At 38.9% G+C, this 13680-nt stretch overlaps 1 protein-coding gene across 3 annotated transcripts; it reads right to left on the bottom strand.

Moving 5' to 3' along the window:
* Window positions 1-5306: 5306 nt before the first annotated feature.
* Window positions 5307-13467, bottom strand: LOC117298075 (monocarboxylate transporter 13-like). Of its 3 annotated transcripts, none has more exons than XM_033781309.1 (6): window positions 13165-13467; window positions 10319-10615; window positions 9357-9811; window positions 8615-8840; window positions 7839-7985; window positions 5307-6714 (listed from the first exon to the last, which is right to left on the bottom strand). In XM_033781309.1, exons 1-6 carry the CDS (start codon window positions 13340-13342, stop codon window positions 6554-6556), a joined length of 1464 nt encoding a protein of 487 aa, XP_033637200.1. In that variant the 5' UTR covers window positions 13343-13467; the 3' UTR covers window positions 5307-6553. The 3 variants fall into 3 exon arrangements, with proteins under 3 accessions (XP_033637200.1, XP_033637201.1, XP_033637202.1); XM_033781310.1 differs by having other exon boundaries at window positions 10346-10615; XM_033781311.1 differs by having other exon boundaries at window positions 10496-10615.
* Window positions 13468-13680: the final 213 nt, after the last annotated feature.

Raw genomic sequence — 13680 nt, 5'->3', positions numbered from 1 at the left:
TCACTATACAGATTTCCAAAAAGCAAAGAAAGGTAAGGTGAACTTTATGGCAGAACATTTTGATGTAATAATGACATTAACATCAACATCGTCCAGGCAGAAATTGGCAATGATTGGCTGGAGTTGTTTTCTGCAAAATGTTATTGTTTACACAGAAAGGCATGATTAATTATTATATTAGGCTACTCTACAATTACATCGTTTTTTAATGATCAGGAAACAAACATTCATGACCACAGAGTGTAGAATGGAGTAGCTGTGTAGCAGTGTTCTTGTATTTATTCCAGCCATTTAAGTTTTTATTTTGTAATTGACTAATAACATTATTATAAATTTGTTAATGTGATGGTAGTCTTGAATAATTTATTTTTAATGTTTTGATAAATCAGGTCAACCCAAATAATCAATCAAGATGGAGGTGTTTGTTTTTAATTTGGCCTCTAGTATTAAAATCTGCACAGATCACATGGATTTATTATGATGCTTTTGTTTATTTCATTTGTGGTACCACAGATCAGACCGATGGGTTCAGTCTACGAGAAGATCAGATCTGCTGAACAAGTCACCCAAATACTTGCACAATAATTGTAGAATCTGCTCAATGCATTTTGAGCCATCCCAGATACTGTGTACTGGTAGACTGGTTTGGAATGCGGTCCCTACAATTTTCAACATACCAAATCCACCAAAGAAGGTGACTTTGAAGCGGAAACTACCCAGCAGACATGTCTCCATAAAAAGATCTTAGTGTAAAACAGGTATTGTTTTGTTGAACCTGCTTAGTTGAAATGTTTTAATGATTATTTCCACATCAATGCCATCGGCAAAAGGATTGTAGAAAGAATCCATATTGGTTTGACCAATAATAACCTTCATCTTGATTTGTGCAGTAGTGAAAGGGTAACATCGTTCATCTCATTTTTTTTTTGTGAGATTTAGGTTGCATGCTGCAGTGAAGTTTTATAACAAGAGCTTGTTTAACAAGAAAGTTGTGGACAGTGAAAAGAAAGTGAAAAGGAAGAGTAGAAAGTTGGTAAAAATTTCTCATCTGTAATTCCTGTGATCTGTAATCGACAATGACTGACAAGGCTAGTAGTGTGTGTGTGTGTGTGTGCGTGTGGGCAGGGGTGGGGGTGGGGGGGGGGGGGCAAGCGGGACAAATACATAATTTGTATGTATCAAACCATTCATTTGTTCATTTGTTCGATCTTATTTGGGATCAAGAAGGGTGCTGAGCAGAGTGGCTCTGTTGATTAAAAGAAAGTAATAATGACTTAATATATTTATTAATATATTTATTAATATAATGATATAATGAATAGGGTAGATGGCCTTAGCTTTCGATCCAATCCGGACCTTCTTCAGAGGCATAAAACAATATAATGTGGGGGTGGGGGGGGGGGGGGGGGGCAAGCGGGACTTTCTACTCTTCCTTTTCACTTTCTTTTCACTGTCCACAACTTTCTTGTTAAACAAGCTCTTGTTATAAAACTTCACTGCAGCATGCAACCTAAATCTCACAACAACAAAAAATGAGATGAACGATGTTACCCTTTCACCCCTTTATAATGTTTATAAATTATATAAACATTAATTAAATTAATAAATAATATAATGTGTTACAAAGATTGTTAAAAAGCGGAACAAAGACATAATTTGGAGTGGGCTGTTTAATGTAGCAAACCATGCTAACCCTACTCATCATTAAATGTGATATTTGTATACCTACCAATTCATGTATTTATTGTTTACAAACAGAGTTGTGAATCTGGGTCGAATTGCATGGCTCTGCTTACTGCGTAGAAATCTGCATAAGCCCAGAGCCATGGATTTGGTCCCAGCTGGTCATTAATTGAACCTTGTTATTGTATGTAACCAACTTGCAAGTGATTATTAAAAATGATTGATACACAGGATACAATGTCATACTTTTGCACTTTGTTGGTTTAATTAAAAGATCCAAGTATTCAGTATCCCCATCTCACCACATTTACTATGAAATTAACAGCTTTTTGAAAACTACCTCAAATAATAGTGGTATAAAGGCAGGGACAACAATAACATAAGATTAATTCGAATCAAAGATAACCACTTGTAGACAATTGTGCAGAAAAACCCTATCAACCACGAAACACTCATTTAAATCCAAGAAACACCCTTTTAAACCCCTAAGAAACACCCTTTTGAATTCTTAATAAAAAAACCTTTTAAATCCCTAATAAGCACACTTTAAAATCCTTAAGAAACACCCGCTTAAATCCTTAAGAAACGCCCTTTTAAATCTGAGAAATCTTATTGTTTTAACGCAAATTGCCAACATTTGCCATGACCCTCCTATTTATTTCTATACTGCGCTGAACGTCGCCTGCTTCGTTTTACTTGCCCACCGAGTGATGGCGCCCTTCCCCACGTTCCAATTGTGCCGAGTCATCGCGTTACAACGGCTGCGTGTAAAACAGCGCTAGTGTCCTATCTTCCTTTTATAGTATCTTTGGAATAGCCTAATTCCCAGAATACACTGATGAATAAAACAACGATTGTTCAGTTTCCATTGCATTGCATTCTTGAAAATAATTAGCAGTGACGTCATCAGGATGTTTGGTCATGGAGTGACGACAAAACAGATGGAAAGTTAATTGTCGCCGATGGATAATGTTACTTTAGGCTGTTTGTGATTATATTAGTTTCTACACTGTAGGCATAGTTCCTCCATTATTCAACATCACTGGGTTTTGGGTATGAATGTTTCAATCACTAACTTCGTCAAAATAATAATTTCGTGTCCATCTATATTTCCACACTGTAAGACAAAACTTGTAAGTCATGGCTGTAATTTGTAAAAAAGAAGCTGTATAAAACATAATAACAACGACCCGAATGGGAAAAGCCCCAAAAACAGTGATATAGCCTATGATCAAAAGATATGGCTTAATTTTCGCCTACGCAAAACATCCTTCATTGCGCTAACCATGTAATGACTATCTCTAATGAGTTGGGGTGGTTCTGAAAATAACCGTTGCTTTCATACTTGACATTTCGATCAGTGTACTCTCATCGTCTTCTGGAGAAAGCTGTGCCGAAAAGTAACTATTAAACCTCGCCCGCCCACTAAAAAAATTTAAATAAAAAATACATAAATAAATAAATAAAACTTGTTTTTGGATGCGCCGGTGTCGCATGCAATTATGTCCTCTATGCAATACTATCCGGAGGACATTATTGCATATTCAACAATGTCCGCCGGACGGTTTTGCATATGCAATCGTGTCCGCCCGGACGCTGCTGCATAATGCGAATGTGTCCGCCCGGACACAATTGCATATGCAGTTGTGTCCGCCCCCGTGCAAAACCGTCCTTGCAGTAAATTAAACGCCCTTGGTCGACGGGACAAACTCGCCATTTTTTTTTTACAAGCTAAGTGCATCATGAATGCAATGACATGGGAAATGTTCGGCCGTTGGGTATTCGCTGCATGTACGTTTCAATGCATGCACGCTCGCTTACGGTGGGTGGGGGGGGGGGGGGTACGCGCGTACATACATGTACAGTCATGTACATGTCGGTCGGACGGTTTCTGCATAGCCCCAGACACGATTGCATATGCAAAAGTGTCCGGAGCGGACAGTATTGCATTGCGGACACAATTGCATCTGATACCGGCCTCAAAAATCAAGATAAATAAGACTTGTTTAGTTTAACTGTGTATAATTATTATACTATCACGCAGCGTTGATTGTCACTTCTGGTTGTTCTCCCCCACCTCTCAACAATCCTCGTAGTAAAACAGACCAATTTGGAGACGTTTTACACTTTTTTTAGGGGTATGTTAAAAGAGCCAATATTTTTTTTAAATCCTCACTCGCCCAACGTCTTTGTACTTCAATTGCAAGTAGGGGTAGGGCTTTGTCGAAAATGAGTGATCGTCAAAGTAGGAGTGTCGGTACACATAGCAGGAGGCATCATGCATTACATAGCCTAAACTAATGGTAAAAATAATGCACACTCGACTCACTATGATACACACTTACCTTGTATGCAATTTTCCAGGCCTCTACACGCTATCCATTTATGTAGGCCCTGTTGTTTTAGAAGTCCGACTTTGGCTCGAGGGCGACACATGGGGTCAAAATCATCTAAAATGTTGATTAGACATACCACTTGACAGTTTTATCCTGCGCATGCACCGCCCGAGTTTGCTGGAGAAAGGTCTAACGATTAGTTTTCGTGGTTCAAACGAATCGTGGTTCAATAAAGTAAAAAGGCTCATAATTAATAAACAATTGGTGTCCCTTTCGTATAATATTATTTGGTCGGCATTAATAGTCCCAAGTGAACTATAAACGCCTCTCGTTAACGGCTAAATGTAATTTTTCGGGCAAATTGGTTTTTAGAAGATGAAAATGAACACAATAGATTTTCAAGGCTTTCATCATGGCTCAATGCTCATACTGATTAATTGCTAAGGCGTTAGTTTTTCGACAATGATATCATCATGATAGCTAAATTATTTCATCATCATTAGCGTCGAAATGTTTAAAAGTCAACTGTGAAAGGGAAAAAAAACGGACTTGGTAAACAAGCATTGGAGAGCTGTTGATAGTATTAAACATTGTGAGAAACGGCTCCCTCTGTAGTAGCATAGCTTTTGAGAAAGAGGTATTTTCTCACCAAAATGATACTAGACTTCTAGCCAGAAATCCTTTATTCCTATCTGGAAGCACAGACAAATTCGTCCAACAAGGGTGTTTTTTTCTCCCGTCATTTTCTTGCAACTTCGATGATCAATTTAGTTCAAATTTTCACAGGCTTGTTATTTTATGCTTTAATATGTACGGTTTGATGCTCGGAGTGGGGGGGGGGGGGGCAAAGTGGACTGGCACACCCCCTGCCCCCCCCCCCTCCTCCCGAAATGTACTTGTTGTGGGTATGGTTTTACCCCCTCTATTTTCTCTTCATTGTGTGGTTGGAATCTCAGGTTTATTCTTATAGGATTTTAGAGAGGTTATGGGGCACCTTTAAGCAGAAGTATTTGAACATGTGTATGGGGCGGGTATACCCTGACCACACCGACCCTCCCCCTCCCATCACCATATCGGGCTTGGTATTGTTTGGATGTGACTATAATCACAGGCCATTCTCGAAACCACATCTGATAGTTAGTGTTGATGAACGAAAATAATACTAGATTGCCAATGTGGTTTATTATGATATCTAGATTAAGTAGATTAGATTTTAACCATTTATTAGTTAGTGATTACAAATCACAGGAATTTCAAATTTTGCAATTTATGTACATGGATGATCATGTACAAGAATTATAAAGAAGGTCTACTGAACAAAGATATTACCGAAGTACTCGAATAATCATGTGAGACACAATTGAATAGAGGCAAATAATGGAGGCCGATTCTCAAAGTCTTGTACCGAAATGATTTTCATACAACAATAAGTGGACATCTTACCAGATCTTAAGTTATAATAATATGAACGAAATAGGACTATAGAAAAACAAAGCAAACCTTCTAAACCTTATAAGCTAGGACGGAACAAAACGTTTAGTCTCATACATTATTCATGTTTATTACAAATTAACTCTGATTATTTACAAATAATTACAAAAAGACGTATATTATTCACATACAAATTTATACAAATATTTCACATACAAATTAACAGCAATGTCGTTAAACAATGTTTACAGATAATTTTTATTATATGAGCTACTTTAATGCCCTAAAAAATTCAAGCACACGGCATTGTGAGGAATAATGATAACAGCCTCTGAGCACACAATACTAAAAAATTGTATCAACAACCCCTCAAAAGCCAAAAACTTCAAAAGTTTTCATTTACAGAAAAGTTGCGGTTTTACAAAAATAATAATAATAATATAAAACCACCCGTGAATTCAAATAATTATTGCTGACTTTCCCTGCGGAATATTCGAAGGAAATTTATGGAAGACTGTGTTCTTTGTTGATGGATGAGTTAACTTCAGAGACATATTTTTGTGGAGTGTTGACAGAATACACGGGCATCATGTTTGTAAAAAGACATTCTTTGGTAATGAGAAGATCAAAAAATGGAATATGGAAGACAAATTACAGCACTGACTTTACCATCCTTTAGTCTAAATAAGACTGTGCGGAATTATTTGGGGGTTTGGATTGTTTGTGGACAAGCATACACTCAGTGCCTTTGTTCGCATTTGGAGACCGAGAGCAAGGTAAAACAGCAGAGCCCCCCCCCCCCACAAAAACAACAACATACACACAGTTAAAAGCTTGAATAACACAGACAATTTTACTTAACATAAATTGGTTACCAGCCGAAAGCCCTTCAAGTTTACACTGGTGTGACTGGTGCCCCTCATTTTGTGCTTACCAAAGAAATGTGTTTTAAACACCTTTATGAAAACGGGACGTCTCCGCATGTAAGTAGACATTACAAGGTTTGCTTTCCTGGCGTAATTTATGTGTTAATATTTTGCAGTCCTGAATTTTCAGCACACATGACTTCTGATGGTCGATCTTTGCTAATAAATAATTACATTTCATAACCGAACAGGGGTTGTCGTTGGTTTACAGCACACACCACGCGCTCGTAGCCGCCTTCGTATTGGTATGGCCAGATATAACATTGAACAGCAAACAAAGATGGCGCCGATGACTACAAGACTGAGAATGTAGTCACCTGTGATGTCATACAATCCTCCTGCAATCAAATCAAATCAAACCAAATCATATAAAAACAAATCAAATCAAATCAAGTTGTTGTCACTGCTTAATGAATCATTGTCCAATGGATTTGCAAACTTTACAAGTCTGTGTGTGGTTATTGGGGTTGGTGTTGCGTTGAGACAGTGGGTGCGTTCGATAAGCTTCCCTGGGTCAACCCCAAAGATTATAGAGCGCCGAAGGCGCAAGATGCGGAACTGAAGCTTTATCTATTGCTGGAACGTGAAATACTCATGGGCGCCATTTCAGCAAGTGAATGTTTTGTTTTCCATTGATAGAAATGGTCATTGTCTGCACTTATCTGCACTGATCTATTGTTGTATCAAAAGAGATACTTGCCGAAATGGCGTCCAGTGGGATTTCACATTTCAGCCCGAGTTCCGCATCTTGCGCCTATCGGCGCTTTATAATCTTTGGTCAACCCTGCAGTGCTCAATCGGGTGAGCCCCTGAAAATATTGTGGGGATACCCAGAATCTTCGGGCCAGACTTCGCTATGACATCCGGATACAATCTTTTTCCTGTAATATTACAGAATTGCCATCCTCAAAAATTTGGACCTCAGAAATTGTCAAAATATTTGTTTTAAGGCAGTGGACACTATTGGCAATTACTCAAAATAATTATTAGCATAAAACCTTATTTGGTAACGAGTAATGGGGAGCTGTTGATAGTATAAAACACTGTGAGAAATGGCTCCCTCTGAAGTAACATAGTTTTCGAGAAAGAAGTAATTTTCCACGAATTTGATTTCGAGACCTCAGATTTAGAACTTGAGGTCTCGAAATCAAGCATCTGAAAGTGCACAACTTCGTATGACAAGGGTGTTTTTTCTTTCATTATTATCTCGCTACTTCGACGACCGATTGAGCTCAAATTTTCATAGGTTTGTTATTTTATGTATATGTTGAGATATACCAAGTGAGAAGAATGGTCTTTGACAATTACCAATAGTGTCCACCGTCTTTAAGGATTCCCTTTTTTGAATTGTTTTTTAGAGGAAGAAAAAATTCCCCATTTTTGTGACAGTGGCAATTTTGATGCACCGAATGTTGTTTCCATCCGGATAGCTGTTACAGTGAAACCTAACTTTAATTCTTACCGGACAACGGAGCACCGAGTAAAATTCCCACACCATAAGGAACCATTGACATGATCACTACACCGTTGGTGGTGTACGTATCGGCAAAGAGCTCTACAGTGGCAGCATTCGACAGACCGTACAGGCCCGACCGTATGAACCCGAAAGCTAAACAGAGAAACAGACAAACAATATTGGATAATGTGCTTATAGAGTTAATATTATTAATGGCTTATTAAATTTTTTATAATAAAAAAAAGGTTGACACCGTCCAAAGTAAAAAAGATGTTTTTAAAACAATAACCGGCAAAAGCATTGGTAAAAATAAACACACAAAAGAGCAAGATAGTAGAAAGTAGATTGCCCTCATTGCACATGACGTCATTGACCGCATCTTTGATAAAACGTGCACGCGTGAAAGGCTGAGTCGAGTTGTGTGCAGCTCGAAATGTTATTTCATAGATACCAATTTTTATTACAAGTTAACAAAATATGTTATAAGTTTTAATGCAATATTCAATTACAGGCAGTGGACACTTCTGGTAATTACTCAGATTTTTGTAAAGCATAAAACTTTACTTGGTAACGAGTAATAGGGAGAGGTTGATAAAACATTGAGAGAAACGGCTCCCTCTGAAGTGACGTAGTTTTCGAGAAAGAAGAAGCTCAAATTTGCACAGGTTTGTAATTTTATGCACATGTTGAGATACACCAAGTGAGAAGACTGGTCTTTTACAATTACCAATAGTGTCCAGTGTCTTTAAGAATTTGGACCAGTCTTCCCAGCCTGTTCTTACCCACTGCTAATGCTATCATCTGCTCCAACGTATAAACAAACGCCATGAAAGACAACGCAGCTGTACCGAGAAGCATGGACGCAACAACGACGTAAATACGCTGGAATGGAAGATTGTCCCCAATGGCAGCAATCGAAACTTTGCCAACGATTTCCCCAACAGCGAAGAGCATAATGACGAGGGATATCTGATCTCTGTTCAGACCACGCCCATCCATAAAACTGGCCTACGGTCAAAGAAAATAATTTATCAAGTTAAAGTGCAAAAGTCAGATATGAAAAGTACAAATATTTTTTTTTTTTGGATTTGCAGTACCAATCCTCCAGAGAAATATTTTCATCTGGCAACTCATTGATTCTAAAGTTCATACCAGCTGAACCAGTCCCCCGTAGAAATATCTCCACCAAAAAGACTGTCAAAGCCAAGCAAATGTTATTTGAATACCCATCCATTTATTGCGTACGTTGCCATCATCGAAATACGAATTGTTTAACGCTAATAATTAACTTGTACATTTAATGGTTTACAAACTAAATTTCCAAATAAAGATAATTATTATTGAGATAACAAAAATAAACAAGGGTGGTTCCGGTTAGCTTTTCCGTAGTGTATCGTTTGTGGAAAAGAAATCTGGTGAATAAATTTGCAATAAAAAAAATACCCCTGTCCAACTCTTTATGACATTAATTTGCCAATTATTATCATATGAAACATAATGAGTTCCGCAAAATAATCAGCTTACAAAGTTAATGGTGAAAAATGTCCATCCCATTAGAGAAAGTATGAGTCCTATGCTCCAAACCCAGGGTTCAAAACTCTTCATCATATCGAGCAACTCGTAGTGGTCTGATGAGAAGCAACATTTCTTCTGTTGTTTCTGTCGAGTCAAGTCTTCATGATGTTCTTTAAGTTCTTCACACAAGCTCTGATTCTCAGGAGTTCTATCTATCGTTACTTGGAGATTGTTACCGATGTCCACGCCATCTTCGGTCAAAGGAACAACCTCTGGTATATCATCTCCAAGATGCGCTTCATCGTTTTTAATACATGTTTCCTTTTCATTTGTCGGTGGGTCAACTAGAACCAACCCAAAAGCTACACCAAACACCAGGATCACACCAGATATAATTCTCAAAGCATTTCGCCATCCGTATCTTGATATGCAGACTGTGAGCAGGGGACTGAAAGCCAACAAACCTACATGGAAAGAAATATGTTTTGAGTCAACATAAAAATAAGTAAAGAACAATGTTTAAAACTAATAATACTAGGCTCTTTAAAGAAAGTCATCACATCCCTAAGGGGCGTATCATCGCTCAGTATTTTGTCATCGAGATATTTTTAAAGCTACGTTTTGAAGTATGAGACCTATTCCTTCAATTCACACAACGTGCTATGGCGCAATATGCAGCCAATCAAACCAGGAACACCAGGGCGAACCCCTTTTCTTTTCGGTAAGTGCACTGGGTTCTTTTACGAACGTTACACAACACAACACAACACACGGAACCAACGGCTTTACGTCCCATTCGAAGGACGAAACCTCATGCTTATGGACATTTCGTATCACAACTTGGACTCGAACCCAAACTCTGCTGAACAGAAACACCAAAGCTAATTGAGTCTGGTGCTCTAAAAACCGCCACTGACTGAGCTACCCCCGCAGAGTGAACTCGTTGCACAACAAATAAATCCGCATTTTACCCAACGTGGATCCAAGAACAGCTATACCGTTTGCCCTGCAGTAGTTGCTATCCTTAAACCACACCAGCAGAAGGACAAACGAAGTATACATGATGAAGTTGGCTCCAACCCCGGTCAGGATTCCGAAGGTCAATATCCCGTACGCGAGGTTTGGAATTACAGAGGTCAGCATCACACCTGTGAACATGAATGCATGACCAACGACAAGCACAACTCGACTGCCAGTCCGTTGAAGGAGTGAACTTGTCAGAGGGCTCGCCAAACATGTCAAGGAGTTCGCTAAAGATCCCAACCAACCTGGAATAGAAACCAATACAAAGTGAACAGTTTTCAATCAAATACTATTAAAGTCATGATTTTATCCCACAGCTAAAAAAAAATTCGTTTAGTAAAAGCGTTTTATTTAAAAAATAAGATCGACCAATTAAAATGGGTAAAGTCTGCTAAGTGATCGGCCTTTATGTACCAAGTTTCCTACTACTCAACTTTCAAGATGGATGAGGAAACGACCAAAACAACCTAGCAAAGGCAAGTGAAAATTGGAACTATGTAAGGAAACTTTTTGAAAACATATTAGGCTGTAGACCTCTCATTTTATTCTTCTTTTTTGTGTGTGAATAAAAGCAAATGAGTGTATTCTTAAGTCGATAAAGGATATTAACTCAATCCACGCACTTTCTTTTACACAACACTGTTCAGCGCCTTGCAACCATTATGGTGCCGGTTACACGATGTCGGTTCTTCTTTTTGGAATGTTTCGCATGGCATCTTGTCGCTGAACTTGTCCTATGACTTACGGCAATATAATAAGGCTCAAAACACCTGTTACACTATGGTATTTTTTAAATGGCATTATGCCAGCCTGTGGGGCATTTTAGTCGACGTGATTTATACGCAAGCACTTTAAACATAGACTTGATGTCAAGTCTGAGATCGCTGTTACTTCTCGGCATCATCAGCCACGCATACGATCCCCACAAAATTAGCTATCAAACGGCCTAACTATATAGGGCGGTGAATCCACAGGATGGCGCTATTTCAGGCAATAAAGTGGGCGCGTTCGCTTAGCTTCCCTGGGTCGACCCCGGTGCGTTGCGTTTTTTTTTTACCAGGACGAACGTGGGTAATTATCTGCACACACTCGTCCAGGGAAAAAAAAACGCCACACACCGGGGTCGACCCAGGGAAGCTAAACGAACGCACCCAGTATTTGGCTCAGTGTTGTAGTCGATACCGGGGAGACCGAGGCCAATACCGATACAATGACATCCGAGGGGAGATCATTCGTTTCTCCATGGGGAGATCAAGCGGGAGATCAAGGGGAGACCAGGCTGGTGGGGAGACCAACACTGATTTGGCTGTCAAGTAAAAACTAAAAGCCAAGATCACAGACTAGGATCCTTCTCTACATTGATACGAACGATTTTCTAAGCGAAACAAAAAAAGTATCGCGTTCCACCGACCTTTGAATTTGATAATAATGTTTGCATTGTGACCTGGCTCAGTTGTTGACCCCGATTGATGAGGACGACGTGACTTCATTGAAATTCAGATAGTGTTTTCTGCTTATCAGGTGCTGTGTCATAAATGGCATGAATTCGTCCGTGTTATACTCAGTAAAGGCACTGGACACGTTTGGTTCTACTCAAAAATATACATAGGACTATAGACAAACTTACTTTGTCACGAGCAAAGCACGGGGAGCTGTTGATAAAACATTTTGTGGGAAACAACTCCGTCGGAAGTAACGTAGTTTTTGAGAAAGAGGTAACTACCCACTACAATTTGACTAAATCTGAGAAAAACTTCAGACCTGAAGCTCTTCTCAGGTATCTGAAAGCACACCATAGTTTGTGCAAGCAAGTGTTTTTCCCCCAATATTTTCTTGCAAACTACGAACAACTTTGAGCTCAAATTTCCACAGGTCTGTTATTATGAATAGTTTTGATACGAAAGGAGACTGTCTTTGACATTCTTTACCAAACGTGTCCAGTGCCTTTAACCCAATAACCGCTTCTCAGTAAACCCCGAGTATAATATGGTTGTAATTGTATGGTGGTCATCAGCCTGTACATCGATCCCGTTGAGTGTATTGAAATAATAATAATATGAATATAGTAAAAGCGCGAGTGAAATAAAAGACATTAGTATTTTAATACCAAGAGTATATGTATACTCTTGAATATAATGTACCAAAAAATACATAAGTAAGTAAATCGACCGAACGACCATCCCTTTTGAAGATATCCTACGTGACCAATGGATGAGTAACACCCAGGTCTATGTACTATTTACCCGCCGCCTTGCCGGTCTTTCACCTCGCCGCAATGAAGGCCGACCGCCAGGCATGTCACGTTCGTGAGTGCGGGAAACCACACAAAGCGGTTTCATAAAGCATGCTATGCTAATTAGTACCAGGACAACAACACATTGTATGGTATTCATGCTATGCTAATTAGTACCAGGACAACAACACATTGTATGGTATTATCAAATCGCTATATATATATTGATATCAATATATATAGCTCTATGGGTATTATGCACAAGAATAATGTAAACACCAAGTTGTTTAAAATAACAATTCAGTTCGTTTCTCTGAGAGTGGTTTCACAACAAAAAGAAATGTAATGAACATCCCGTAGGTTTACTTTTTTACAGAAATTGTGAGTTATATGAAAACACTATTCCATGAAATAGACCTACACTATTTTATGGCTGCATCATTCCATCAATTAAAGTTGTATGTAATAACTATGGGCAAACAAACAAATTTTAGTTTGGCCTATAAATAAATCATCAACCCGCTTACGAGCATTTTGACCAACTGGTGATTGTTAACTCACCAGTGAATGCAGCGCCAGTACCAAACTCCTCCTGGAAACTCAAGAATAAGATGCTGTAGTTATACAATAATCCAAACACAAGGAAATTCTCGATGCAGATTACAAAAGGAATGATGTAACGCAAACCGCGCCATTTCCAACTTGACGTTGATTGTTTTTGTTCTTTTGGTTGTGCCATCTCATCCTTGACTGTACAATGTGCATTTTGGTGCAGCTACACAAAGCATTGACCTCTTCCCCCTGCGTTCGTGGTACTTTAGTCTTGAAGTCAAGACGGTAATTGTTAAGCGCGGTGTAGCTACGGGGACGGTACACTCACCCTCGATCTAGGCAGCACCTAACGACTTGTCATCAAGTCTAGTGGTACTTGTAATATTCGGGAATAACTGGAGAGTATTCGAGACAAGATGTCAGCCTTCATGAGCATGTTTACATGTGCTTTAATATCAACACTTGAGGGCGCTATAACAATAGTGCGGACAGAGCCGTATATTGGGAGAGTTGCGACAACTTGAG

This window comes from Asterias rubens, chromosome 12 (assembly GCF_902459465.1).
Source record: "Asterias rubens chromosome 12, eAstRub1.3, whole genome shotgun sequence".
In the NCBI taxonomy this organism is placed as follows: domain Eukaryota; kingdom Metazoa; phylum Echinodermata; class Asteroidea; order Forcipulatida; family Asteriidae; genus Asterias; species Asterias rubens.
The sequence above is the reverse complement of the archived record's forward strand: the minus strand, read 5'-3'. Positions and strand labels throughout refer to the sequence as shown.